We start from the raw sequence: 26,621 nt of genomic DNA on the forward strand, positions 1-26,621 counted from the left end.
AACACAATAATTAGAGTTTTCATGGTAACAGCTTAAAACATAATAACAATCATTTGGTGGGTGCTTATATTTGTCCTATTTCATACAAGTACAAGCGTGTATTAATATGCATGTGTTGTTTTGCATATCCCAACTCTCCTTGAGACACCCTGGGAGAGCGGGGTGAGACACCCTGGGAGAGTGGGGTGAGACACCCTGGAAGAGTGGGGTGAGACACCCTGGGAGAGTGGGGTGAGACAAACTGGGAGAGTGGGGTCACGGCCAGGGTCAGCCATTATCAACGGTGACCCTGGAGCAATTAGGGTTATTAACGGCCCATCGACAGCTTTTCACCTTGTCGGCTCAGCTTTCACACCCAACGCTCTTAACCACCAGGCTGTCTGCTACCTTCAGCTTAAACTTTACACCAGTGTCTTCCAGTCTGCCCATGAATGAACAGGCACATTAGAGAATAACAGTGTCTTCCAGTCTGCCCATGAATGAACAGGCACATTAGAGAATAACAGTGTCTTCCAGTCTGCCCATGAATGAACAGGCACATTAGAGAATAACAGTACGTAGCGTTATTAAAACATAAAGATACAGTCGTGCTACTCTTGGGTCAGATACTGTATAGTCAATACAGATTCAGGAATATCTGAATTCAAGATGAATAAGCCTGGTAATAGCATTACATCATACCACAGCCTGGTAATAGCATTACATCATACCACAGCCTGGTAATAGCATTACATCATACCACAGCCTGGTAATAGCATTACATCATACCACAGCCTGGTAATAGCATTACATCATACCACAGCCTGGTAATAGCATTACATCATACCACAGCCTGTTAATAGCATTACATCATACCACAGTCTGGTAATAGCATTACATCATACCACAGCCTGTTAATAGCATTACATCATACCACAGCCTGGTAATAGCATTACATCATACCACAGCCTGGTAATAGCATTACATCATACCACAGCCTGGTAATAGCATTACATCATACCACAGCCTGGTAATAGCATTACATCATACCACAGCCTGGTAATAGCATTACATCATACCACAGCCTGGTAATAGCATTACATCATACCACAGCCTGGTAATAGCATTATATCATACCCTATCCTGGTAATAGCATTACATCATACCACAGCCTGGTAATAGCATTACATCATACCACAGCCTGGTAATAGCATTACAACATACCACAGCCTGGTAATAGCATTACATCATACCACAGCCTGGTAATAGCATTACAACATACCACAGCCTGGTAATAGCATTACATCATACCATAGCCTGGTAATAGCATTACATCATACCACAGCCTGGTAATAGCATTACAACATACCACAGCCTGGTAATAGAATTACATCATACCACAGCCTGGTAATAACATTACAACATACCATAGCCTGGTAATAGCATTACATCATACCACAGCCTGGTAATAGCATTACATCATACCACAGCCTGGTAATAGCATTACATCATACCACAGCCTGGTAATAGCATTACATCATACCACAGCCTGGTAATAGCATTATATCATACCACAGCCTGGTAATAGCATTACATCATACCACAGCCTGGTAATAGCATTACAACATACCACAGCCTGGTAATAGCATTACATCATACCACAGCCTGGTAATAGCATTACAACATACCACAGCCTGGTAATAGCATTATATCATACCACAGCCTGGTAATAGCATTACATCATACCACAGCCTGGTAATAGCATTACAACATACCACAGCCTGGTAATAGCATTACATCATACCACAGCCTGGTAATAGCATTACATCATACCACAGCCTGGTAATAGCATTACAACATACCATAGCCTGGTAATAGCATTACATCATACCACAGCCTGGTAATAGCATTACAACATACCACAGCCTGGTAATAGCATTACATCATACCACAGCCTGGTAATAACATTACATCATACCACAGCCTGGTAATAGCATTACAACATACCATAGCCTGGTAATAGCATTACATCATACCATAGCCTGGTCATAGCATTACAACATACCACCACAAGTGTGTTGGTCAAAACTGTGGCTTTGACTTTTGACAGTTCATGCAGGAATGTATGTATATTCTCTGTACATAAGTTTAATAGAACATACCACTCCCATATGACCTCATGCAATGTGTGTGTGTAACAGGGTCTTACTTGAAGTGTGTGTGTGTGACATGGTGTTACTTGAAGTGTGTGTGTGTGACAGGGTGTTACTTGAAGTGTGTGTGTGTGACAGGGTGTTACTTGAAGTGTGTGTGTGTGACAGGGTGTTACTTGAAGTGTGTGTGTGTGTGACAGGGTCTTACTTGAAGTGTGTGTGTGTGACAGGGTGTTACTTGAAGTGTGTGTCTGTGACAGGGTGTTACTTGAAGTGTGTGTGTGTGACAGGGTGTTACTTGAAGTGTGTGTGTGTGACAGGGTCTTACTTGAAGTGTGTGTGTGTGTGTGTGACAGGGTGTTACTTGAAGTGTGTGTGTGTGACAGGGTGTTACTTGAAGTGTGTGACATGGTCTTACTTGATGTCACTCTCTCTGAACCTCTCCACGTCCAGGTCTTCAATGAACTTCTCTCCCTTCATCCAGTAGATGAGCGGACTGACCTCCCCGGCGAAGCCGAAGAATGCTCGGCACGTCAGGTTGACTTGACTTCCTGTGGAGACAGGAAACAGGAAATAAGCCATGGTTGTCGTGGTAAGGAAGTAATATAGTTGTGGGTAAAGCAGGGGAAAATGTCTGGGAGAGGTGGAGCCCACTAATCTAGGTCTTTCCAGTAGCATGGATAATATGGGTGATTCTTATTAGATGGTGTCTCCTATTGTCTAGGCTCTAATGCACACCTCCAGACTCTGCTGTGCCTTCCAACACCTACATCCTCCTGAACTCATAGACAACCGTGAAGCTCCCCTGCCCCCCTAAAGTTCCCCTAACCCCTCTGAAGTTCCCCTATCCCCTAAAGTTCCCCTAACCCCTCTGAAGTTCCCCTATCCCCTAAAGTTCCCCTAACCCCTCTGAAGCTCTCCTATCCCCTCTGAAGCTCTCCTATCCCCTCTGAAGCTCTCCACCCCTTCTGAAGTTCCCCTGCCCCCCTGAAGCTCTCCTATCCCCTCTGAAGTTCCCCTATCCCCGCTGAAGCTCTCCTATCCCCTCTGAAGATCCCCTATCCCCTCTGAAGTTCCCCTGCCCCCTCTGAAGTTCCCCTGCCCCCTCTGAAGCTCTCCTATCCCCTCTGAAGCTCTCCTATCCCCTCTGAAGCTCCCCTATCCCCTCTGAAGCTCTCCTATCCCCTCTGAAGCTCTCCTATCCCCTCTGAAGCTCTCCTATCCCCTCTGAAGATCCCCTATCCCCTCTGAAGCTCCCCTATCCCCTCTGAAGCTCCCCTATCCCCTCTGAAGTTCCCCTATCCCCTCTGAAGTTCCCCTGCCCCCTCTGAAGTTCCCCTATCCCCTCTGAAGTTCCCCTATCCCCTCTGAAGCACTCCTATCCCTTCTGAAGCACTCCTTTCCCCTCTGAAGCACTCCTATCCCCTCTGAAGCTCCCCTATCCCCTCTGAAGCTCTCCTATCCCCTTTGAAGCTCTCCTATCCCCTCTGAAGCTCTCCTATCCCCTTTGAAGATCCCCTATCCCCTCTGAAGTTCCCCTGCCCCCTCTGAAGTTCCCCTATCCCCTCTGAAGCTCTCCTATCCCCTCTGAAGCTCTCCTATCCCCTCTGAAGCTCTCCTATCCCCTCTGAAGCTCTCCTATCCCCTCTGAAGTTCCCATATCCGCTCTGAAGCTCTCCTACCGCCTCAGAAGCTCCCATCACTCCTCCCATTCTCTCCCACTCTCTCCCTCATGCTCCTGAACACTGCTGAACTCTCTTTCACTCTCTCCCACGCACATTCCTGGCGTCCTCTACACAAAGGGCAGGGGGTGGTTATTAGCCCAGTACCCTTATTGTTCCACCCTACCAATTAGTGTGAGTGTGAAACATGATTCACAGCGTGCATGGTGAAAGATGTTCTACACACAACAGCCTCAGTGCTATTTAAAGGGAAATCTTATTAAAATCTGTTCATATACACTCCCACAAAGAATATGACACTTTAAAAAAAAAATTCTGACAAGCAAGCACTTAGATATGGTCATTTTCACATTTTCATAAATTCTTAGAATGTTTGGGAACTACGTATACTAAGGCATTTGTGAAAATTCTATAGCATTATAGAGTGGGAAACCGGCCGTGAAGTTTTGAGAAATAATAGACACTGCAGTAAATAAAACCAAATAAAAACAACTGTCTTGTCCAGGACCGGAGTCTACGCACACCGGTGAACCATAGCCAATCAAAGCTACTGTAGGCCTTCGTGCAAACAAGCCATTTGCCACAACGACCTGCCATCATTCACGTTGAACTGGACGTTAGATTATTAGAACGCATTTGGCAAAAGCCACAAAATACACCTGAATGGATTTCTGTAAATATGTAAATATCATGGGAGTCCTCTTACATTTGGGAACTTTACAGTCCTATTGATCAAACAACCACGAAAAGGTAGGTTTTCTCTCCCTCAGTTATGCACATCAACAACAACAACATCAACAACCAATGCTAGCCAGAGCAAGATGAGCTAAAACATAATGAAAGAACATTAGATACAGTACAGTGCATTCAGATAGTATTCAGACCCCTTCCCCTTTTCCACATTTTGTTACGTTACATCCTTATCCTAAAATTAATTAAATACATCTGTTCCTCATCAATCTACACACAATACCCCACAATGACAAAGTGAAACAGGTTTTTAGACATTTTTGCAAATTTATTTAAAAAACTAAACAGAAATACCTTATTTACGTAAGTATTCAGGCCCTTTGTTATGAGACTCGAAATTGAGCTCAGGTGCATCCTTTTCCTATTGATCATCCTTGTGATGTTTCTACAACTTGATTGGAGTCCACCTGTGGTAAATTAAATTGATTGGACATAATTTGGAAAGGCACACACCTGTCTATATAAGGTCCGACAGTTGACTGTGCATTTCAGATCAAAAACCAAGCCACGAGGTCAAAGGAATTGTCCGTAGAGCTCCGAGACAGGATTGTCGAGGTACAGATCTGGGGAAGGGTACCAAAACATTTCTGCATCATTGAAGGTCCCCAAGAACACAGTGGCCTCCATCATTCTTAAATGGAAGAAGTTTGGAACCACCAAGACTCTTTCTAGAGCTTTCCACCCGGCTAAACTGAGCAATCGGGGGAGAAGGGTCTTGGTCAGGGAGATGACCAAGAACACGATGGTCACTCTGACAGAGCTCCAGAGTTCCTCTGTGGAGATGGTAGAACCTTCCAGAAGGACATCCATCTCTGCAGCACTCCACCAATCAGGCGTGACTAAACGGAAGCCACTCCTCAGTAAAAGGCACATGACAGCCCACTTGGAGTTTGCCAATGCAGGAGTGACTTCGGGACAAGTCTCTGAATGTCCTTGAGTGGCTCCACCAGAGCCCGGACTTGAACCCTATCGAACATCTCTGGAGAGACCTGAAAATAGCTGTGCAGCGACGCTCCCTAACCAACCTGACAGAGCTTGAGTGGTTCTGCAGAGAAGAATGGGAGAAGATCTGAAATACAGGTGTGCCAAGATTGTAGTTTCATACCCAAGAAGACTTGAGGCTGTAATCGCTGCCAAAGGTCCTTCAACAAAGTACTGAGTAAAGGGTCTGAATACTTATGTAAAGGATTTATCTGTATTTCCTTTGTCATTATGGAGTATTGTGTGTAGATTGATGAGGGAAAAAAATTACGTAACAAAATATGGAAAAAGTCAAGGGGTCTGAATACTTTCCGAATGCACTGTAAACCCTCTCAAATTGTTTCAGCTAGTTGGCCGTCAAAATTGTACTGATAAACGATGGGGAATTGTAGACTTCCCGTCCTGCAGCTTGCCAGCACCCAAGCTAACTGGCTAAAGTTGGCTAGCTTGCTACTTCCAGACACAAATGAGAGAACACCTCACTCTGACCACTTTACTCGCCCTAGCAGAGCTGGTTAGCTAGGCTGTTTACATGTTATCTAGAGCATTCTTGATGAACTATTACTTTTTCTGCCTACGTTTACTGACACCGGTCATATTCAGCCGGTGTAGCACGTTAGTAAATGCATCAGTTATTCTGCGCTCTGACACACTCAGACAAGTCTGTTCTGAAATAGATAGCCAGAATGAATTTGCGAACACAAGCGATATGCTAACTGGATAATGTTGAGGAAATATTGAATCAAATATTTCTTCAAATAGACTTTATTACAAAGTAACAGAGCCGAGCAATTCCATGGAACAACTGATTTTTCTTGTTACAGACCTCAGGCTTTATAGGTTTCCACTTTCAGATAACACACATGGTCACTCCCCTCTATGTAGATGATTAACACCCCTTGGTCTCTCGCCACCATTATCTTCTTGTCCCAATTCTTGCTTGTTAACGCCCACATCTGCTCAATTTAGATTATAAGCGTGGCGGCGCCATAGTGTTTATACAAAAAATAATACATTTATTGTCTATATACTTTCCTAATATAAGTGCTTTTCTAATAATATTTGATTAGTACAAACATAGGTTCTTCTTACAGATACATGGCTTTTGGTGCCTATAATAATTAACTAAGGTACACATTCTCTGCTTACGTTCTGTTTTAACATGTCTAGTGATTAACTCCATGTTAACCCGGTCTGTACACTCCCATGGGTTCTGCTTATGTTCTGTTTTTATATGTCCAAGGGTTAACTCTTTGTTAATCCAGCTCTGACCATTCATCTGAGCTCAGCCTTTACTCTGCTTTCACATGTCTATTAATTCACCCTATGTTTTCTGTCTCAATACTTTTGGGAGAACAGTCTAGATACTGGAAAATCAACCATAGTCATGACTTTTCACCTACAATAACAGTCATTCAAGTTGTATAGCAAGCTATTAGCCAAGCTATTAGCCACATTATGACTGACCTGTGATCATTGGCCTGGCTAGTTTGATTGTATTGACATTCCCTGCCTTGGTTACATTCGTCTGTTTTTGTCCAAAATATTGAGTCATGGAAACTGAAACGGTGCATCCTGAATGGAGGCAGCAAACAATATACCAGGCCAACTGTGATTTACAACCTGATAGCAATATTTTTGGAACTATCAAGAAATGTATTGGTGAATGATATTAATCATGCATTGAACTGCATCAATCTATTCTGCCAACAATGTCTTACTGTACATCATGGAACGTTGAGTCAAATAGAACCTACTTTTAAAACGTCTTATCAAGTTGGTTTTGTAGCATCAACTGGGAATTTGATATTTTTGACTGATATTATGATTGTCTGTTTGTTTCATGTCAGCAAAGTAGTTAAAACGCTGTCAGATCCACTTTAAAGCATATTGGATGTGCTATGCATATCAGATACAATGCATGCCACCCCAAAGATCTGGCTAATGCTAATGATGTGTCCGCGATTGAAGAGGCGGTTCGTGTTCAAACAACTGGTAGAGGTACTGAAACGCCATCATTATTATTCATCTAACCTTAATAAAATCACATTTATTTTCAATCAATCAAATGTATTTCTAAAGCCCTTCTTACATCAGCTGATGTCACAAAGTGCTGTACAGAAACCCAGCCTAAAACCCCAAACAGCAAGCAATGCAGGTGTAGAAGCATAAAAACCTCTACATTCTACTGGACGGAGAGAGATTCAGGCCTCAGGATCATACGATACCCTCGAGATTGTCAGAAAGGAGCATTGACATCAAGAATGACATTCAAGCAACTATAACCACCACCTACACTACTTCACCAGCCATTTGGAGGGGAATCTCATGGAAATCAGATGTTGGTAATCTGTAGCAGCAGCACCTGGCTCCATCCAGCAGACAGACAGGCAGACAGACAGACAGGCAGGCACAGAGTGATGTGATGTGCAGATAGACTCCAGAGGCCAGGGACTAGACTGACTGACTGACACAGTGAATGGGGCTGAGGGGTAAGCTGACACGGCTCAGGAGACAGATTCTCTCCCTGTGCTGGAGCTTTTTCTCCCCTCTCAGCTCATTTCCCAGCCATATCTTATGTGGCGGAGGGAGAGATAAGCCCGGTGTCTCTTAACTCCACCCAGCCCGCCCCGGGGACTTGGGACCAACGACGAGACGCCAGGATTATGGATCCCATTTGCTCTTTTTTTCTCTTTATTTCTCACTCTGTTTTCTCATTTGTGCTGTGTCTTTCTTCTGCACAGGAATTCATGTGTATTACAGAAACTCTAAATAAGCTAAACATTGTGTCGATCACTCTAAACCCCAGCACTACACAGCTGATTCGAATTATCAACTCTTCATCAAGCGTTGATTATTTGAATCAGCTGTGTAGTGCTAGAACAAAAACTAGCTTACTGTAAACTAAATATTACATTTAGTGATATGAAATTTCCCCATTACAGGCAGGCACACAGACGCACACTTGTGTACATGCAATCTGGGACATAGACCGGCCAGTCTATCTCATTAGTTGTCATTGAGTGACAACTAACATTTTGTATACCAACCAACAGTTGAGCCATGTGCTGTGAGCCCACAATATCCACACCGTAACCCAAAACACCATCAAAGCCAGAGAGCCAGAGAGGCTAGCCACTAGAGCCCATATTAAACTGGACTGATCAAGGAGCGGCCATTAAAAGTATGTTGAGAAAGTCAAAGAGGTGATTCAGCATCATTCATTAGTGTTCTCACTCATCTCCCCATCCCTCCCCCAGGGGTTGGGGCTCAGATGTCTGTGAGATGGCAGATAGCGGTGGAGGATAATTGGCAGTTCAAAGATAATAGGGATTTATTTGACCATCTCTCTCTGGTTCTGAAACGTTCCACCATGTTGCAGCCACCTTGTCAGATTATTTGGAGCAGAAACCAGGTAAACATAAATGGACCTGTGAATCTGGTTGATGTGTATCTTTTCCCTACATGAATTATGGTAAACACCTCTAAACTTCAGCTATTTGGGAGACTAGGGCCAATTCAATGGCTTAGAATTGCAGGATGCACCTTGAGTGTGACAGTTAGTGTGCCCATTGAGCTGAGTTATGTGGTGGAGCAACATGGCGCAGTAGCACTCATGTCCACAAGAGGTCACGATGGAGCTACAGAGCAGGTACAGAAATGCACTGATGCAAAAAAAAAGCAAAGCATGTTGATAGGTTCAGCTCTGAGAGGAATCATTATTCTCCTCTTTCTACTCCACAAAAATACTGTACCTTTATTCCTGGGGGATTGGAAATCCCCCCATTTTATTCTATGTAATACCACAAGTCATGCAGGCTCTAATGTACCATTATTCGTGTATGTACATAATATACTGCAAATTCCCAGCATCAGATAATGGAGATTATGCACATAATAATCACAAAGTGGGAGTACCTTTATTGACATGTTAATCTAGGTAGGCCAAGATCACACTGACACCACAGGAGGGCACGCACACACACACACACACACACACACACACACACACACACACACACACACACACACACACACACACACACACACACACACACACACACACACACACACACCCTCTCTCTCCCTTCCTCTCTCCCCTCTTCCTCTCTCTACTTCTCCTCCTCTCTCTTTCTCCCTTTCTCATTTCCTCTCTCTCCCTCTCTCCATTTCTCTCTCTCCCCGTCTCCCTCTCTCTGTCTCCCTCTCTCTCTCTCTCTCTCTCTCTCTCTCTCCCTCTCTCTCTCTCTCTCTCCCCCTCTCTCTCTCCCTCTCCCTCTCTCTCTCTCTCTCTCTCTCTCTCCCTTACTCTCTCCCTCCTCCCTCTCTTCCTTATCTTCCTCTGCCTTCCTTAAGCCTCTCTTAGTCACAGTAATAAGGTAAAAAGCTGCAGCATTGGCATCACTGCTCTGAGCGGAGGAAGGAAGCAGTCGATTCGATGGGATGCCCGATCGCCAGAGGAGCACACACGCACACATAACACACACACACACACACACACACACACGCACACACTGGTCTCAATGAGCATGTAGGTACATGTCCAGACCATATACACCTCAAAGAAGTACAGCCTGAGAGGCAAGTAATGAGGGCCCATGAGGTCTGTTCCAGATCATCATATAACCCTGAGGTCTGTTCCAGATCATCATATAACCCTGAGGTCTGTTCCAGATCATCATATAACCCTGAGGTCTGTTCTAGATCATCATATAACCCTGAGGTTTGTTCTAGATCATCATATAACCCTGAGGTCTGTTCCAGATCATCATATAACCCTGAGGTCTGTTCCAGATCATCATATAACCCTGAGGTCTGTTCCAGATCATCATATAACCCTGAGGTCTGTTCTAGATCATCATATAACCCTGAGGTCTGTTCCAGATCATCATATAACCCTGAGGTCTGTTCCAGATCATCATATAACCCTGAGGTCTGTTCCAGATCATCATATAACCCTGAGGTCTGTTCTAGATCATCATATAACCCTGAGGTCTGTTCCAGATCCTCATATAACCCTGAGGTCTGTTCCAGATCATCATATAACCCTGAGGTCTGTGCCAGATCATCATATAACCCTGAGGTCTGTTCCAGATCATCATATAACCCTGAGGTCTGTGCCAGATCATCATATAACCCTGAGGTCTGTTCCAGATCATCATATAACCCCGAGGTCTGTTCCAGATCATCATATAACCCCGAGGTCTGTTCCAGATCATCATATAACCCTGAGGTCTGTGCCAGATCATCATATAACCCTGAGGTCTGTTCCAGATCATCATATAAGCCCGAGGTCTGTGCCAGATCATCATATAACCCTGAGGTCTGTTCCAGATCATCATATAACCCTGAGGTCTGTGCCAGATCAGCATATAACCCTGAAGTCCGTTCCAGATCATCGTATAACCCCGAGGTCTGTTCCAGATCATCATATAACCCTGAGGTCTGTTCCAGATCATCGTATAACACCGAGGTCTGTTCCAGATCATCATATAACCCTGAGGTGTGTTCCAGATCATTATATAACCCTGAAGTCTGTTCCAGATCATCATATAACCCTGAAGTCTGTTCCAGATCATCATATAACCCTGAGGTCTGTTCCAGATCATCATATAACCCTGAGGTCTGTTCCAGATCCTCATATAACCCTGAGGTCTGTTCCAGATCATCATATAACCCTGAGGTCTGTGCCAGATCATCATATAACCCTGAGGTCTGTTCCAGATCATCATATAACCCTGAGGTCTGTGCCAGATCATCATATAACCCTGAGGTCTGTTCCAGATCATCATATAACCCCGAGGTCTGTTCCAGATCATCATATAACCCCGAGGTCTGTTCCAGATCATCATATAACCCTGAGGTCTGTGCCAGATCATCATATAACCCTGAGGTCTGTTCCAGATCATCATATAAGCCCGAGGTCTGTGCCAGATCATCATATAACCCTGAGGTCTGTTCCAGATCATCATATAACCCTGAGGTCTGTGCCAGATCAGCATATAACCCTGAAGTCCGTTCCAGATCATCGTATAACCCCGAGGTCTGTTCCAGATCATCATATAACCCTGAGGTCTGTTCCAGATCATCGTATAACACCGAGGTCTGTTCCAGATCATCATATAACCCTGAGGTGTGTTCCAGATCATTATATAACCCTGAAGTCTGTTCCAGATCATCATATAACCCTGAAGTCTGTTCCAGATCATCATATAACCCTGAGGTCTGTTCCAGATCATCATATAACCCTGAGGTCTGTTCCAGATCATCGTATAACCCTGAGGTCTGTTCCAGATCATTGTATAACCCCGAGCTCTGTTCCAGATCATCGTATAACACCGAGGTCTGTTCCAGATCATCATATAACCCAGAGGTCTGTGCCAGATCATTGTATAACCCCAGAGGTCTGTTCCAGATCATCATATAACCCTGAGGTCTGTTCCAGATCATCGTATAACCCCGAGGTCTGTTCCAGATCATCAGATTGCTATAACATTTGATTGTGGTTAGCTGATAGGTAAAATATATATCCACGCATTGTAAGATCTGGCAGGCATCAGATCTGGGCAGAGGAACGCGCCCACTATAAAGGACAAGACAGTACTGTACATCCTATATGAGAAACCCAAGTCTAAGTCAAGCACTGACCAAGCATATTCCTTGTTTTGTATGTGGACTCATCTGCTAACAGCAGAGCAGTTTGTAAGTGAGGAAGCTTTCCCTTTCTAATATAGCTGTCCTGAATAAATGACGCTTCAGTTACAATTGGAGAAAGATTTCAAAGTGAAGGAACGCTGCTTTGGAGACTTTCAGTGCCTTTCAAATCCCAGCTGTAATGACATTGAAAGTCTTTTTAATCCTCCTACTCTTCCTTCATCGTGAGCGTGCATGTGTGTGTGTGTGTGTGTCCTCTGATTGACTAAGTGTGTGTGGCTGTGTGTGTGTGTGTGGCTGTGCAGGGACACACTTGGATGCATAAGGCTAATGGTTTCTCTATGCTTCTCTCATGATGCTTTGTTGTCCTCTTTCTCCCAGTATAAGCTGCTACTTACACTACTGTGACCACCACATTCAATTAGCCAGCTCTCTGCTGTCTCACTCATGGCCCATCCACGACTAGACACATATTTCCATTGGACCTCATTACCAAAATTGGCTGGCATGACGTTCCTCTCATTACGGAAACACTGTGAGTTTATGGAGCATCACAATAGCAATAACCAAACCACCGTGCCTAGTCTAAACCATTCTGAAGAGTCCTCGGCCATGCACGGAGTAAATTGAGGATTTCTACTACAGTACACAGCAGACCAGACCTGCACTCTTCATTATGATCGTTGTTGAGATGTAACGTTAGATCGTTCGAGATTTGGTTGTAAACCGCTGTCTGTAGCACATTGAATGGTTGTGTTGATTTCCAATCAGAGGGCAAGTACACTGCAATCGAATGCGAGCTTATAGAGATCAATGTACAGTATGGACGTGTGCCTGGCTGGCCATAGAGGATCGATCGGGTTATACTGCACCATGGACTCTGAAGTTATAGAGAGAGTTGGAGAGAGAGAAAGAGAGAGAGAGAGAGAGACCACATCCAAATAATGCATGGCTGGTAGACCACAGCCTGACATTTTCAAAAGATCAACATGCTCTCCTGCATTGACATTTTCAACAATGCAACGCACTTAAGCACAAAGGGTATTTAATACAAAAGCCCACTGCTCTAATGGATGATCATTGTACCGATATGCCTGATTCAGATATGGAACAGAACACTAATAATAATAGTCATAAAAATTGAATGGATTTATATAGCTCCTTTCTACCAACCGAGGTAGTCAAAGCATTTATATTGCCCCTTTCTACCAACCGAGGTAGTCAAAGCATTTATATAGCTCCTTTCTACCAACCGAGGTAATCAAAGCATTTATATAGCCCCTTTCTACCAACCGAGGTAATCAAAGCATTTATATAGCCCCTTTCTACCAACCGAGGTAATCAAAGCATTTATATAGCCCCTTTCTACCAACCGAGGTAATCAAAGCATTTATATAGCCCCTTTCTACCAACCGAGGTAGTCAAAGCATTTATATAGCTCCTTTCTACCAACCGAGGTAGTCAAAGCATTTATATAGCCCCTTTCTACCAACCGAGGTAATCAAAGCATTTATATAGCCCCTTTCTACCAACCGAGGTAATCAAAGCATTTATATAGCCCCTTTCTACCAACCGAGGTAATCAAAGCATTTATATAGCCCCTTTCTACCAACCGAGGTAATCAAAGCATTTATATAGCCCCTTTCTACCAACCGAGGTAATAAAAGCATTTATATAGCCCCTTTCTACCAACCGAGGTAATCAAAGCATTTATATAGCCCCTTTCTACCAACCGAGGTAGTCAAAGCATTTATATAGCTCCTTTCTACCAACCGAGGTAATCAAAGCATTTATATAGCCCCTTTCTACCAACCGAGGTAGTCAAAGCATTTATATAGCCCCTTTCTACCAACCGAGGTAATCAAATCATTTATATAGCCCCTTTCTACCAACCGAGGTAGTCAAAGCATTTATATAGCTCCTTTCTACCAACCGAGGTAGTCAAAGCATTTATATAGCTCCTTTCTACCAACCGAGGTAATCAAAGCATTTATATAGCCCCTTTCTACCAACCGAGGTAGTCAAAGCATTTATATAGCTCCTTTCTACCAACCGAGGTAATCAAAGCATTTATATAGCCCCTTTCTACCAACCGAGGTAGTCAAAGCATTTATATAGCCCCTTTCTACCAACCGAGGTAGTCAAAGCATTTATATAGCCCCTTTCTACCAACCGAGGTAATCAAAACATTTATATAGCCCCTTTCTACCAACCGAGGTAGTCAAAGCATTTATATAGCTCCTTTCTACCAACCGAGGTAATCAAAGCATTTATATAGCCCCTTTCTACCAACCGAGGTAATCAAAGCATTTATATAGCCCCTTTCTACCAACCGAGGTAATCAAAGCATTTATATAGCCCCTTTCTACCAACCGAGGTAATCAAAGTATTTATATAGCCCCTTTCTACCAACCGAGGTAGTCAAAGCATTTATATAGCCCCTTTCTACCAACCGAGGTAGTCAAAGCATTTATATAGCTCCTTTCTACCAACCGAGGTAGTCAAAGCATTTATATAGCTCCTTTCTACCAACCGAGGTAATCAAAGCATTTATATAGCTCCTTTCTACCAACCGAGGTAATCAAAGCATTTATATAGCCCCTTTCTACCAACCGAGGTAATCAAAGTATTTATATAGCCCCTTTCTACCAACCGAGGTAATCAAAGCATTTATATAGCCCCTTTCTACCAACCGAGGTAGTCAAAGCATTTATATAGCCCCTTTCTACCAACCGAGGTAGTCAAAGCATTTATATAGCCCCTTTCTACCAACCGAGGTAATCAAAGTATTTATATAGCCCCTTTCTACCAACCGAGGTAATCAAAGCATTGATATAGCCCCTTTCTACCAACCGAGGTAATCAAAGCATTTATATAGCCCCTTTCTACCAACCGAGGTAATCAAAGCGTTTATATAGCCCCTTTCTACCAACCGAGGTAGTCAAAGCATTTATATAGCCCCTTTCTACCAACCGAGGTAATCAAAGCATTTATATAGCCCTATTCTACCAACCGAGGTAGTCAAAGTATTTATATAGCCCCTTTCTACCAACCGAGGTAGTCAAAGCATTTATATAGCTCCTTTCTACCAACCGAGGTAATCAAAGCATTTATATAGCCCCTTTCTACCAACCGAGGTAGTCAAAGCATTTATATAGCCCCTTTCTACCAACCGAGGTAGTCAAAGCATTTATATAGCTCCTTTCTACCAACCGAGGTAATCAAAGTATTTATATAGCCCCTTTCTACCAACCGAGGTAATCAAAGCATTTATATAGCCCCTTTCTACCAACCGAGGTAGTCAAAGCATTTATATAGCTCCTTTCTACCAACCGAGGTAATCAAAGCATTTATATAGCCCCTTTCTACCAACCGAGGTAGTCAAAGCATTTATATAGCCCCTTTCTACCAACCGAGGTAATCAAAGCATTTATATAGCCCCTTTCTACCAACCGAGGTAATCAAAGCATTTATATAGCTCCTTTCTACCAACCGAGGAAGTCAAAGTATTTATATAGCCCCTTTCTACCAACCGAGGAAGTCAAAGCATTTATATAGCCCCTTTCTACCAACCGAGGTAGTCAAAGCATTTATATAGCCCCTTTCTACCAACCGAGGTAGTCAAAGCATTTATATAGCCCCTTTCTACCAACCGAGGTAGTCAAAGCATTTATATAGCCCCTTTCTACCAACCGAGGTAATCAAAGCATTTATATAGCCCCTTTCTACCAACCGAGGTAGTCAAAGCATTTATATAGCCCCTTTCTACCAACCGAGGTAATCAAAGCATTTATATAGCCCCTTTCTACCAACCGAGGTAGTCAAAGCATTTATATAGCTCCTTTCTACCAACCGAGGTAATCAAAGCATTTATATAGCCCCTTTCTACCAACCGAGGTAGTCAAAGCATTTATATAGCCCCTTTCTACCAACCGAGGTAATCAAAGCATTTATATAGCCCCTTTCTACCAACCGAGGTAGTCAAAGCATTTATATAGCTCCTTTCTACCAACCGAGGTAATCAAAGTATTTATATAGCCCCTTTCTACCAACCGAGGTAATCAAAGCATTTATATAGCCCCTTTCTACCAACCGAGGTAGTCAAAGCATTTATATAGCTCCTTTCTACCAACCGAGGTAATCAAAGCATTTATATAGCCCCTTTCTACCAACCGAGGTAGTCAAAGCATTTATATAGCCCCTTTCTACCAACCGAGGTAATCAAAGCATTTATATAGCCCCTTTCTACCAACCGAGGTAATCAAAGCATTTATATAGCTCCTTTCTACCAACCGAGGAAGTCAAAGTATTTATATAGCCCCTTTCTACCAACCGAGGAAGTCAAAGCATTTATATAGCTCCTTTCTACCAACCGAGGTAGTCAAAGCATTTATATAGCTCCTTTCTACCAACCGAGGTAATCAAAGCATTTATATAGCCCCTTTCTACCAACCGAGGTAGTCAAAGCATTTATATAGCTCCTTTCTACCAACCGAGGAAGTCAAAGTATTTATATAGCCCCTTTCTACCAACCGAGGAAGTCAAAGCATTTATATAGCTCCTTTCTACCAACCGAGGTAATCAAAGCATTTATATAGCCCCTTTCTACCAACCGAGGTAATCAAAGCATTTATATAACCCCTTTCTACCAACCGAGGTAATCAAAGCATTTATATAGCCCCTTTCTACCAACCGAGGTAATCAAAGCATTTATATAACCCCTTTCTACCAACCGAGGTAATCAAAGCATTTATATAGCCCCTTTCTACCAACCGAGGTAATCAAAGCATTTATATAACCCCTTTCTACCAACCGAGGTAATCAAAGCATTTATATAGCTCCTTTCTACCAACCGAGGTAGTCAAAGCATTTATATAGCCCCTTTCTACCAACCGAGGTAATCAAAGCATTTATATAGCTCCTTTCTACCAACCGAGGTAATCAAAGCATTTATATAGCTCCTTTCTACCAACCGAGGTAATCAAAGTATTTATATAGCCCCTTTCTACCAACCGAGGTAGTCAAAGCATTTATATAGCTCCTTTCTACCAACCGAGGTAATCAAAGCATTTATATAGCCCCTTTCTACCAACCGAGGTAGTCAAAGCATTTATATAGCTCCTTTCTACCAACCGAGGTAGTCAAAGCATTTATATAGCTCCTTTCTACCAACCGAGGTAGTCAAAGCATTTATATAGCCCCTTTCTACCAACCGAGGTAATCAAAGCATTTATATAGCCCCTTTCTACCAACCGAGGTAGTCAAAGCATTTATATAGCTCCTTTCTACCAACCGAGGTAGTCAAAGCATTTATATAGCTCCTTTCTACCAACCGAGGTAGTCAAAGCATTTATATAGCTCCTTTCTACCAACCGAGGTAATCAAAGCATTTATATAGCCCCTTTCTACCAACCGAGGTAATCAAAGCATTTATATAGCCCCTGCCTACCAACCGAGGTAGTCAAAGCATTTATATAGCCCCTTTCTACCAACCGAGGTAATCAAAGCATTTATATAGCTCCTTTCTACCAACCGAGGTAATCAAAGCATTTATATAGCCCCTTTCTACCAACCGAGGTAATCAAAGCATTTATATAGCCCCTTTCTACCAACCGAGGTAATCAAAGCATTTATATAGCCCCTTTCTACCAACCGAGGTAATCAAAGCATTTATATAGCCCCTTTCTACCAACCGAGGTAGTCAAAGCATTTATATAGCCCCTTTCTACCAACCGAGGTAGTCAAAGCATTTATATAGCCCCTTTCTACCAACCGAGGTAGTCAAAGCATTTATATAGCTCCTTTCTACCAACCGAGGTAATCAAAGCATTTATATAGCTCCTTTCTACCAACCGATGTAGTCAAAGCATTTATATAGCTCCTTTCTACCAACCGAGGTAGTCAAAGCATTTATATAGCTCCTTTCTACCAACCGAGGTAGTCAAAGCATTTATATAGCCCCTTTCTACCAACCGAGGTAATCAAAACATTTATATAGCCCCTTTCTACCAACCGAGGTAATCAAAGCATTTATATAGCTCCTTTCTACCAACCGAGGTAGTCAAAGCATTTATATAGCCCCTTTCTACCAACCGAGGTAGTCAAAGCATTTATATAGCCCCTTTCTACCAACCGAGGTAGTCAAAGCATTTATATAGCCCCTGCCTACCAACCGAGGTAATCAAAGCATTTATATAGCCCCTTTCTACCAACCGAGGTAGTCAAAGCATTTATATAGCCCCTTTCTACCAACCGAGGTAATCAAAGCATTTATATAGCCCCTTTCTACCAACCGAGGTAGTCAAAGCATTTATATAGCCCCTTTCTACCAACCGAGGTAGTCAAAGCATTTATATAGCTCCTTTCTACCAACCGAGGTAATCAAAGCATTTATATAGCCCCTTTCTACCAACCGAGGTAGTCAAAGCATTTATATAGCCCCTTTCTACCAACCGAGGTAGTCAAAGCATTTATATAGCTCCTTTCTACCAACCGAGGTAGTCAAAGCATTTATATAGCTCCTTTCTACCAACCGAGGTAATCAAAGCATTTATATAGCCCCTTTCTACCAACCGAGGTAATCAAAGCATTTATATAGCCCCTTTCTACCAACCGAGGTAATCAAAGCATTTATATAGCCCCTTTCTACCAACCGAGGTAATCAAAGCATTTATATAGCTCCTTTCTACCAACCGAGGTAGTCAAAGCATTTATATAGCTCCTTTCTACCAACCGAGGTAGTCAAAGCATTTATATAGCTCCTTTCTACCAACCGAGGTAATCAAAGCATTTATATAGCCCCTTTCTACCAACCGAGGTAATCAAAGCATTTATATAGCCCCTTTCTACCAACCGAGGTAGTCAAAGCATTTATATAGCCCCTTTCTACCAACCGAGGTAATCAAAGCATTTATATAGCCCCTTTCTACCAACCGAGGTAATCAAAGCATTTATATAGCTCCTTTCTACCAACCGAGGTAGTCAAAGCATTTATATAGCCCCTTTCTACCAACCGAGGTAATCAAAGCATTTATATAGCCCCTTTCTACCAACCGAGGTAGTCAAAGCATTTATATAGCTCCTTTCTACCAACCGAGGTAATCAAAGCATTTATATAGCCCCTTTCTACCAACCGAGGTAGTCAAAGCATTTATATAGCCCCTTTCTACCAACCGAGGTAATCAAAGCATTTATATAGCCCCTTTCTACCAACCGAGGTAATCAAAGCATTTATATAGCTCCTTTCTACCAACCGAGGTAGTCAAAGCATTTATATAGCTCCTTTCTACCAACCGAGGTAGTCAAAGCATTTATATAGCTCCTTTCTACCAACCGAGGTAATCAAAGCATTTATATAGCCCCTTTCTACCAACCGAGGTAGTCAAAGCATTTATATAGCTCCTTTCTACCAACCGAGGTAATCAAAGCATTTATATAGCCCCTTTCTACCAACCGAGGTAATCAAAGCATTTATATAGCCCCTTTCTACCAACCGAGGTAATCAAAGCATTTATATAGCCCCTTTCTACCAACCGAGGTAGTCAAAGCATTTATATAGCCCCTTTCTACCAACCGAGGTAATCAAAGCATTTATATAGCCCCTTTCTACCAACCGAGGTAGTCAAAGCATTTATATAGCTCCTTTCTACCAACCGAGGTAGTCAAAGCATTTATATAGCTCCTTTCTACCAACCGAGGTAGTCAAAGCATTTATATAGCTCCTTTCTACCAACCGAGGTAATCAAAGCATTTATATAGCCCCTTTCTACCAACCGAGGTAGTCAAAGCATTTATATAGCTCCTTTCTACCAACCGAGGTAATCAAAGCATTTATATAGCCCCTTTCTACCAACCGAGGTAGTCAAAGCATTTATATAGCCCCTTTCTACCAACCGAGGTAATCAAAGCATTTATATAGCCCCTTTCTACCAACCGAGGTAGTCAAAGCATTTATATAGCTCCTTTCTACCAACCGAGGTAGTCAAAGCATTTATATAGCTCCTTTCTACCAACCGAGGTAATCAAAGCATTTATATAGCCCCTTTCTACCAACCGAGGTAGTCAAAGCATTTATATAGCCCCTTTCTACCAACCGAGGTAGTCAAAGCATTTATATAGCCCCTTTCTACCAACCGAGGTAATCAAAGCATTTATATAGCCCCTTTCTACCAACCGAGGTAATCAAAGCATTTATATAGCCCCTTTCTACCAACCGAGGTAATCAAAGCATTTATATAGCCCCTTTCTACCAACCGAGGTAGTCAAAGCATTTATATAGCTCCTTTCTACCAACCGAGGTAATCAAAGCATTTATATAGCCCCTTTCTACCAACCGAGGTAATCAAAGCATTTATATAGCCCCTTTCTACCAACCGAGGTAATCAAAGCATTTATATAGCCCCTTTCTACCAACCGAGGTAATCAAAGCATTTATATAGCCCCTTTCTACCAACCGAGGTAATCAAAGCATTTATATAGCCCCTTTCTACCAACCGAGGTAGTCAAAGCATTTATATAGCTCCTTTCTACCAACCGAGGTAGTCAAAGCATTTATATAGCCCCTTTCTACCAACCGAGGTAATCAAAGCATTTATATAGCCCCTTTCTACCAACCGAGGTAATCAAAGCATTTATATAGCCCCTTTCTACCAACCGAGGTAATCAAAGCATTTATATAGCCCCTTTCTACCAACCGAGGTAATCAAAGCATTTATATAGCCCCTTTCTACCAACCGAGGTAATCAAAGCATTTATATAGCCCCTTTCTACCAACCGAGGTAATCAAAGCATTTATATAGCCCCTTTCTACCAACCGAGGTAGTCAAAGCATTTATATAGCCCCTTTCTACCAACCGAGGTAATCAAAGCATTTATATAGCCCCTTTCTACCAACCGAGGTAGTCAAAGCATTTATATAGCCCCTTTCTACCAACCGAGGTAGTCAAAGCATTTATATAGCCCCTTTCTACCAACCGAGGTAGTCAAAGCATTTATATAGCCCCTGCCTACCAACCGAGGTAATCAAAGCATTTATATAGCCCCTTTCTACCAACCGAGGTAGTCAAAGCATTTATATAGCCCCTTTCTACCAACCGAGGTAATCAAAGCATTTATATAGCCCCTTTCTACCAACCGAGGTAGTCAAAGCATTTATATAGCCCCTTTCTACCAACCGAGGTAGTCAAAGCATTTATATAGCTCCTTTCTACCAACCGAGGTAATCAAAGCATTTATATAGCCCCTTTCTACCAACCGAGGTAGTCAAAGCATTTATATAGCCCCTTTCTACCAACCGAGGTAGTCAAAGCATTTATATAGCTCCTTTCTACCAACCGAGGTAATCAAAGCATTTATATAGCCCCTTTCTACCAACCGAGGTAGTCAAAGCATTTATATAGCTCCTTTCTACCAACCGAGGTAGTCAAAGCATTTATATAGCTCCTTTCTACCAACCGAGGTAATCAAAGCATTTATATAGCCCCTTTCTACCAACCGAGGTAATCAAAGCATTTATATAGCCCCTTTCTACCAACCGAGGTAGTCAAAGCATTTATATAGCCCCTTTCTACCAACCGAGGTAGTCAAAGCATTTATATAGCTCCTTTCTACCAACCGAGGTAATCAAAGCATTTATATAGCCCCTTTCTACCAACCGAGGTAATCAAAGCATTTATATAGCCCCTTTCTACCAACCGAGGTAGTCAAAGCATTTATATAGCCCCTTTCTACCAACCGAGGTAGTCAAAGCATTTATATAGCCCCTTTCTACCAACCGAGGTAGTCAAAGCATTTATATAGCCCCTTTCTACCAACCGAGGTAATCAAAGCATTTATATAGCCCCTTTCTACCAACCGAGGTAGTCAAAGCATTTATATAGCCCCTTTCTACCAACCGAGGTAATCAAAGCATTTATATAGCCCCTTTCTACCAACCGAGGTAATCAAAGCATTTATATAGCCCCTTTCTACCAACCGAGGTAATCAAAGCATTTATATAGCCCCTTTCTACCAACCGAGGTAGTCAAAGCATTTATATAGCTCCTTTCTACCAACCAAGGTTGTCAAAGCGCACTACAACTCTCATCTGAGACCAGGTCATTGCTTAACTCGCTAATGAAGTGTTTCGATGCTAACCAATCGATTACCATCAATACTTATTTTATTCATTTTCGACAACACACATTTTGTTTACCCTAAGTTTCTTTAAGAAATTCCACTCCACCGCTTCAAGGACTAGTGTCCTCTCTAAAATGTTGACGCTATCCAGGGTCGACAGACAGGCAGGGGTGAAAGCGCTCACTCAAGGAGAAAAAGGAATCGCTATCAGCCCATCTGCACATTCACTGAGCATTCACTATAAACCCCGGACACCTATGGCTTTAGCCAGGCCCACGGGAAGGTCTGGAGAATTTCTAAGCAGCGCTCGGTGGGGAGAGCTACTGAAGCAAGGCCAGACAGAGATCCAGACAAAGCACAACACACTGGGGTCCTTCAGGCACTGCTGGGTCAGACTCTGTGGGCCCCACTGGCTCAGTGTAAAAGTTCCCTCCTGGAGGCACAGATCTAGGATCAGTTTTACCCTCCCTTAATCCTCACCTTAACCATTAGGGGAGAAATTACCCAAACGGACCTTACATCAGTGCTGAGGGGTGACCTTATCTGACTTCCCTAACCCCAAAAACTACTTGGCAGCCCTCCAAACCTCCATGGCCAAGCTTCGAGTCAGTCCCTGTATGGTCCAGTGGAGCGAGGAGGCTGTGAGTGGAGCTAGGCTAGCCAGAGATGGCTCACTGCCTGCCCAGGGACAGCTCACTAAGCTCAGGCTGTGTCTCACACCTCCAGTCCCTGACTCCCTGGGCCCTGGAAGTCCATCTAATGACAGACCAACAGCACAGTGCTGTAGTGTAGCTCGTAGGCTATACTGTAGGTGCTTTTCCCAGGGCTTGGCCATTGTGTGGAGGATCAATGGGACACGTGAGTAGAATGTGGAGGAGGGTTGTCTGAGTCAGTGAAGCGAGGACTTTGATGGGTGGAGGGGCTGTAGAAGCCAAAGGAGAAATGTTGCTCCTTATCCCCACAAATCCCTGTTGAAGGAGGGAGAGGGGAATCAATGTCTCTCTCGCTTTTCCTCTGTCTATCTCCCTCTCTCTCGTTCTCTCTCTCAGGATAATTTCTCCCTCTGCTTTAGGATATGAGAGTAGAGAGGGCTGACAGAGTTTGCCGTGGCCTCAGAGGCGACTGTGCGTGCTGACACTCAGGAGCACAGATTTCCTGTCTGCTGTCCCCCCCTTACTTTCCCTATCCCTCTCTCTGTCTCCTCTTCCTCTCTTCCTCTCCCCTTGCTCTCATACTCTCCCTTGCTTTTTATCTGCTCTCTTTCTTCCTCCCTCTATCTCTCTTTCTCTCCTAAAGCGAGTCCTGGGAGGGCAGCAGCCAGATTCAGGAGCGTAACAATCAAAGGGGCCAGACATGTGCTGGTGCAGTGGCTGGGGAGTAGGGACTCTGCAGCAGCCAGGGCTACAGGAAAAGGTTACAGTCATACCAGACGCTATCCTATAGGAGAGAAGAGCTTGGAACCCCTGACCAGACCAAATGGCTTCAATGAGGAAGTGAAACGACCAGTAAGGAGAAGGACAAGGACACAGTAATACGAACTCTGTGACCCAAAAGGGTATAGTGCCGGCTGTCTTCATTTGTCTCAACTTTCACATGTAATGTATCTTTGACTTAAGGCAGATTTTAAATTCTTTCTATGTGATTTTATTTTTGAAGAAAGTCCTCAAAAGGAATAAAGGAATGACCTTTGAGGCTCGCTTCTCCATGACTTTGATTGGGCCCAAATCTCATAATCACTGACCATTCTGACTTCTAAATCTAAATCCATGACCGTCTCATTTCTTCTGCCCTCGGCTCTTCTGATGGTTGACTGAAATTGCAGCAAAAGCGTCTTGGCATCACGAATCAATTCACTGGTCACGCTTTCCCACCATCACCACCCTTTCCTGCTGCATACAGACAGATTCCACACCATCGACCCCTTTAAATTGTCCCTCTAGGGCCTCTGTACTGTAGTCTCCCCCAGTGTGGAGAAGTAGCTCTCCTCCCTTCCCTCCCTTCCTCCTCTAGGTGACATTTGTATAACCATCCAATTCAGCTAAACACACGGTAGCAGTTTAGAGCCTTTTCAACTTTATAGATACCTCTTTATGTGTGTGCTGTGCTGTGCAGTCCGCCGCTGCACCGCGGACTTTGACAATTGAGATAACCTTGTGTTTCTTCAAAAAATTGCTTGTCTTAAAAAACCTAGGCACTTAAGCCGCCGTTCGCAATCCATTTAATTAAAACAATACGATAAATTACAAGCAATGCTATCAAGGGAGTGAGAAGTAAACCGGACGTAGCTAAATTATGACCTTGTGCCGGAGTCGAGAGAATATTTTAAGGGAATATCATGACACATGCATAAATTTAAGGCCAGAAGTGCTGATGTGTCAATCATTCGGCGTCCCAGAGTGCATTGCGCCAGACGGCGTGTACAGAACAAGTCCATATTTCATGCTCTGTGGGAGCCGCTATATGTAAATTCATGTGGGCATCATGGATGGGAAACACCATATTTGGATAGCCTGAAACGTATGTTACAGATCTTTTATGATCTTTGTGTTGCCTCAAGGTAAGATGGAATCACATAACATTATATTATAATAGTACATGTCAATATATCCCAGTACGGTTACAATATCACTTCTATGAGGCCTACAGTGTCACGTCCTGACCATAGTAAGTTGTTATTTTGTATGGTAGAGTAGGTCAGGGCATGACAGGGGGGTGTTTGTCAATTTTTGTATTTCTATGTTTAGTTTCTAGTTTTGTATTTCTAGGTTGGGTTTTGTTTGGCATGACCTCCAATTAGAGGAAGCCGGTTGTCGTTGTCTCTAATTGGAGGCCATATTTAAGTTGATGTTTGTCCCACTTGTGTTTTGTGGGTGATTATATTTTGTGAGTGTGTTTGTTCCTCCTGCGTCACGGTTTGTTGTTTTGTTCCTTCAGTTTATTTTGTATTGCATTAAGTTTCACTGTCCAATAAATATGTGGAACGAAAGCAACGCTGCATTTTGGTCCGATCATTCGAACAGCCGTGACAGAATCACCCACCAACAAAGGACCAAGCAGCGTGGAATGGAGCAGCGGGAAAAATGGACTTGGGAGGAGATATTAGACGGGAAAGGACCCTGGAGGCAGGCTGGGGAGTATCACTGTCCGAAGGAGGAGATCAAGGCAGCAAGAGCGGAGCGGCGATACTATGAGGCGCTATATCCACCAAGAGGCAATGACGAGAGGCAACACCAAAACATTTTTTTGGGGGGGCACATGGGCAGATTGGCTAAGGCGATTTTAAGACCTGAGCCAACTCCCAGTGCTTACCGTGGGGAGCGAGTGACCGAGCAAGCACCATGTTATGAGGTGATGCGCACTGTGTCGCCAGTGCGCACTCACAGCCCGGTGCGCTCGGTGCAAGCTCCTCACCGTTGCCGTGCTACAGTTGGCCGTGCGCTGGTTCAGCATATCTGGTCTCCAGTGTGTCTCTTCGGTCCAGGTTATCCTGCACCTGCTCTACGCACGGTACCCCCCTTTCACCAGCACAGCCCAGTTCGTCCTACGCCATCGCTCCGCCCTTGCTTGGCTCAAATCACCATCCAGCCAGGACGGGGTGTGCCAACTCTAAGCTCCAGACCTCCGGTGCGCCTCCGGAGCCCAGTACGTCCTGTGCCTCCTCCTCTCACTCGCCTTGCGGTGCGTGTTACTAGTCTGGCACCTCCTATGCCAGTCCCACGCATCAGGCCTCCAGTGCGCCTGCCCAGTCTGGGGTGTCCTGTTCCTGCTCCCCGCACTCGCCCTGAGGTGCGTGTTACTAGTCTAGTGCCTCCTATGCCAGTCCCACGCATCAGGCCACCAGCGACGCTCCTCAGTCCGGAGCCTCCAGCGACGCTCCTCAGCCCGGAGCCTCTAGTGACGGTCTGCAGCCCGGAGCCTTCAGCGGCGGCCTTTAGCCCAGAGTCTTCAGCGGCGGCCTTTAGCCCAGAGTCTTCAGCGGCGGCCTTTAGCCCAGAGTCTTCAGCGGCAGTTGGCGGATCAGCAGGCGGTGGGGATACTACGCCCGGAACCAGAGCCGCCGCCATAGACATTAGTCACCCACCCTACCCTCCCTTTGTGTTGTGTTTTTTTTTTGGGGGGGGGTTTGTTGTTTAGGGGGATTTTGTTGTTGGTTTTGTAGGTGCGGTCGGAGTCCGCACCTTTGGGGGGGGTACTGTCACGTCCTGACCATAGTAAGTTGTTCTTTTCTATGGTAGAGTAGGTCAGGGCGTGACAGGGGGGTGTTTGTCCATTTTTGTATTTCTATGTTTAGTTTCTAGTTTTGTAT

General features: G+C 43.8%; 1 protein-coding gene across 3 annotated transcripts in view; it reads right to left on the reverse strand.

The window, feature by feature from the left end:
• The window catches only part of LOC115196347 (interleukin-1 receptor accessory protein-like 1-B), a 326,173-nt gene that overhangs the window by 44,951 nt on the left and 254,601 nt on the right, over nucleotides 1-26,621 (reverse strand). For all 3 annotated transcript variants that reach the window (XM_029757107.1, XM_029757104.1, XM_029757105.1), the window contains exon 7: nucleotides 2,551-2,683. In XM_029757107.1, the coding sequence (XP_029612967.1) occupies nucleotides 2,551-2,683 (133 nt within the window). The remainder of the gene's footprint in view (nucleotides 1-2,550; nucleotides 2,684-26,621) is intronic.

Source organism: Salmo trutta, chromosome 6 (assembly GCF_901001165.1).
Source record: "Salmo trutta chromosome 6, fSalTru1.1, whole genome shotgun sequence".
NCBI lineage: Eukaryota > Metazoa > Chordata > Actinopteri > Salmoniformes > Salmonidae > Salmo > Salmo trutta.